Source organism: Amaranthus tricolor, chromosome 4 (assembly GCF_026212465.1).
Source record: "Amaranthus tricolor cultivar Red isolate AtriRed21 chromosome 4, ASM2621246v1, whole genome shotgun sequence".
NCBI lineage: Eukaryota > Viridiplantae > Streptophyta > Magnoliopsida > Caryophyllales > Amaranthaceae > Amaranthus > Amaranthus tricolor.
Window position 1 is genome coordinate 24103866 of NC_080050.1, and position 2626 is coordinate 24106491.

General features: G+C 41.6%; 1 protein-coding gene across 1 annotated transcript in view; it reads left to right on the top strand.

Moving 5' to 3' along the window:
- LOC130810869 (uncharacterized) overlaps positions 1–1400 on the top strand; it is a 6969-nt gene extending 5569 nt beyond the window's left edge. The window contains exons 4-5 of the mRNA XM_057676993.1: positions 1–620; positions 672–1400. The exon at positions 1–620 is cut by the window's left edge and continues 93 nt beyond it. Coding sequence (XP_057532976.1) covers positions 1–620; positions 672–1400 — 1349 coding nt within the window. The remainder of the gene's footprint in view (positions 621–671) is intronic.
- Positions 1401–2626: the final 1226 nt, after the last annotated feature.

Below are 2626 nucleotides of genomic sequence, written 5' to 3' on the forward strand. Positions count from 1 at the left end.
TATCTGCGGTCAGTGCAAAGGAAGCTGACCAAGCAACGGATGTAGTTACAGGTACGTTCACCATTCATTCTGTAGCTGTTAACTTACTTTTTGATTCGGGTGCAACATGTTCTTTTCTTGCAAAGAGTAAGGTAGAGGAGTTGAATTTAGGAACGTTTGAAAAAGTTTCTTATACAATGATTGTTCCATCGAGAAAATTTTACAATTGTGATAGATTGTATAAGGAAGTACCCTTGAGAATAGGGAAGGTCATTTTTCCTAGCAACATGTATGTGTTAGAAATGGAGGGTTTGGAAGTAATTTTGGGGATGGACTGGTTAGGGAGATATAAAGCCACTATAGAATGTAGGGAGCAAAGAGTGTTGCTAGAAGAACCAAGAGGGGAAAAGGTTAGATATAGAAAATTTCAGAAAGGGCCCAAAACGAGTTTGGTTTTGACCTTAGAATTGCAAAGACTCATGAGGCAAGGACACCCATTGTACTTATGTCATATCAGCCAAGTGGGGAAGAGGGAGGAGGATCCTAAGAATATTGCGGTGGTGAATGAATTTTTAGATGTTTTCCATGATGAAATTCTCGGCATGCCACCTCAACGGGAAATTGATTTCACAATAGACTTGGTGCCTGGGACAGGACCGATTTCTAAGGCCCCTTATCGCATGGCTCCGAAGGAGATGGAGGAATTAAAGTCTCAGCTTGACGAATTATTGGATAAGGGTTATATCCGACCTAGTGTTTCCCCTTGGGGGGCTCCGGTTCTTTTTGTGAGGAAGAAGGATGGCACTTTGAGATTATGCAGTAATTATAGAGAACTAAATAAGGTGACCATTAAGAACAAGTACCCGTTACCCCGCATTGACGATTTATTTGATCAATTGAGAGGAGCTGGGATCTTTTCAAAAATTGGTTTAAGATCGGGTTATCACCAGCTAAGAATAGCTGAAGGGGATATATATAAAACAACTTTTAGAACACGTTATGGGCATTATGAGTTCACTGTGATGCCTTTTGGATTAACAAATGCTCCAGCTGCATTCATGTGTTTGATGAATCAAGTATTTAGTGCATATTTGGATAAGTTCGTGGTAGTCTTTATTGATGATATATTGGTCTATTCGAAAGACCGAGATGGTCATGAGAAACATCTACGTTTAGTCCTACAAACCCTGCGAGAAAACAAGTTGTACGCAAAATCGTCAAAATGTGACTTTTGGTTGGAAAAGGTCTCATTTTGGGACATTTTGTTTCTAAGGAGGGCGTCTCGGTTGATCCGGCGAAAATATTGGCAGTTTGAAGCTGGTCATCACCAAAGAATGTCACCGAAGTACGAAGTTTCTTGGGCTTGGTTGGGTATTACCGTCGTTTTGTCAAGGACTTCTCGCGTATTGCTCGGCCTATGACTTCGTTGATGAAGAAAGAGAAGAAGTTTGAGTGGACTGACGAGTGTGAACAAGCCTTCATGACTTTGAAGGAAAGGTTAACTACGGCCCCTGTTCTTACTTTACCTGACCAAAAGTTGGATTATACTGTTTACAGTGACGCATCGAAGAAAGGATTGGGTTGTGTACTGATGCAGGACCGTAAGGTGATTGCTTACGCATCACGACAACTGAAAGTACATGAAGTTAATTATCCTACCCATGATCTGGAACTAGCTGCTATAGTGTTTGCTCTCAAAATATGGCGACATTACTTGTATGGCGTTAAATGTAGAATCTACACTGATCATCAGAGTCTGAAGTATCTCTATACTCAGCCCGACTTAAATATGCGACAACGTCGGTGGCTAGAGTTGATGACAGATTATGATTTGGAGTTCATATACCATGAGGGACGAGCGAACTTGGTAGCCGATGCGTTGAGTAGGAAGTCCAATCACTCGCTGTCCGAATTGGACGGAGTTGAGGAGTTGCATCAGGATTTTGCTAGATTGAACTTAGAAGTGGTGCGTAAGGGTGAGTTATAGGGATGTCTGAATGCTTTGTCTATTCGACCTTCTTTCTTTGAAGAAATTTTAAAGTCCCAGGATAAAGACCCGAAACTGTTGAAGTTAAAGGAACAAGCTCGGGAAGGAAAAGCGGAGGGATTCTTTGTTCATAAAGATGGAGCTTGAGTTTCAATGGTCGCTGGTGTTTGCCGACAGGGGAGGAATCTTTAAAGGAACGTATCTTGGATGAGGCACATTATACGAAATTTTCAGTCTATCCGGGCGGCGACAAAATGTATCAAGATCTTAAGTTGATGTTTTGGTGGTCTGGGATGAAGAAAGATATTGCGGATTATGTCTCGCGCTGTTTGACTTGTCAAAAGGTTAAAAGTGAGCATAAAAGACCAGGAAGTTTACTACAACCTTTGGAGATACCGGTGTGGAAGTGGGATGAATCTCTATGGATTTTGTTGTGGGTTTACCCCGGACGAAGGCAGGAAATGATGCGTTATGGGTCATAGTGGATCGTTTGACTAAATCAGCACGTTTCAATCCTATGAACTGTCGTTGGGAGATGGAACAATTAGCTCGAGCTTACATTAAGTATGTCGTGCGAAATTTCATGGTGTGCCCCATACTATTGTGTCCGATAGAGATACACGGTATTTGTCACAATTTTGGAAAACCTTGCAACATGCA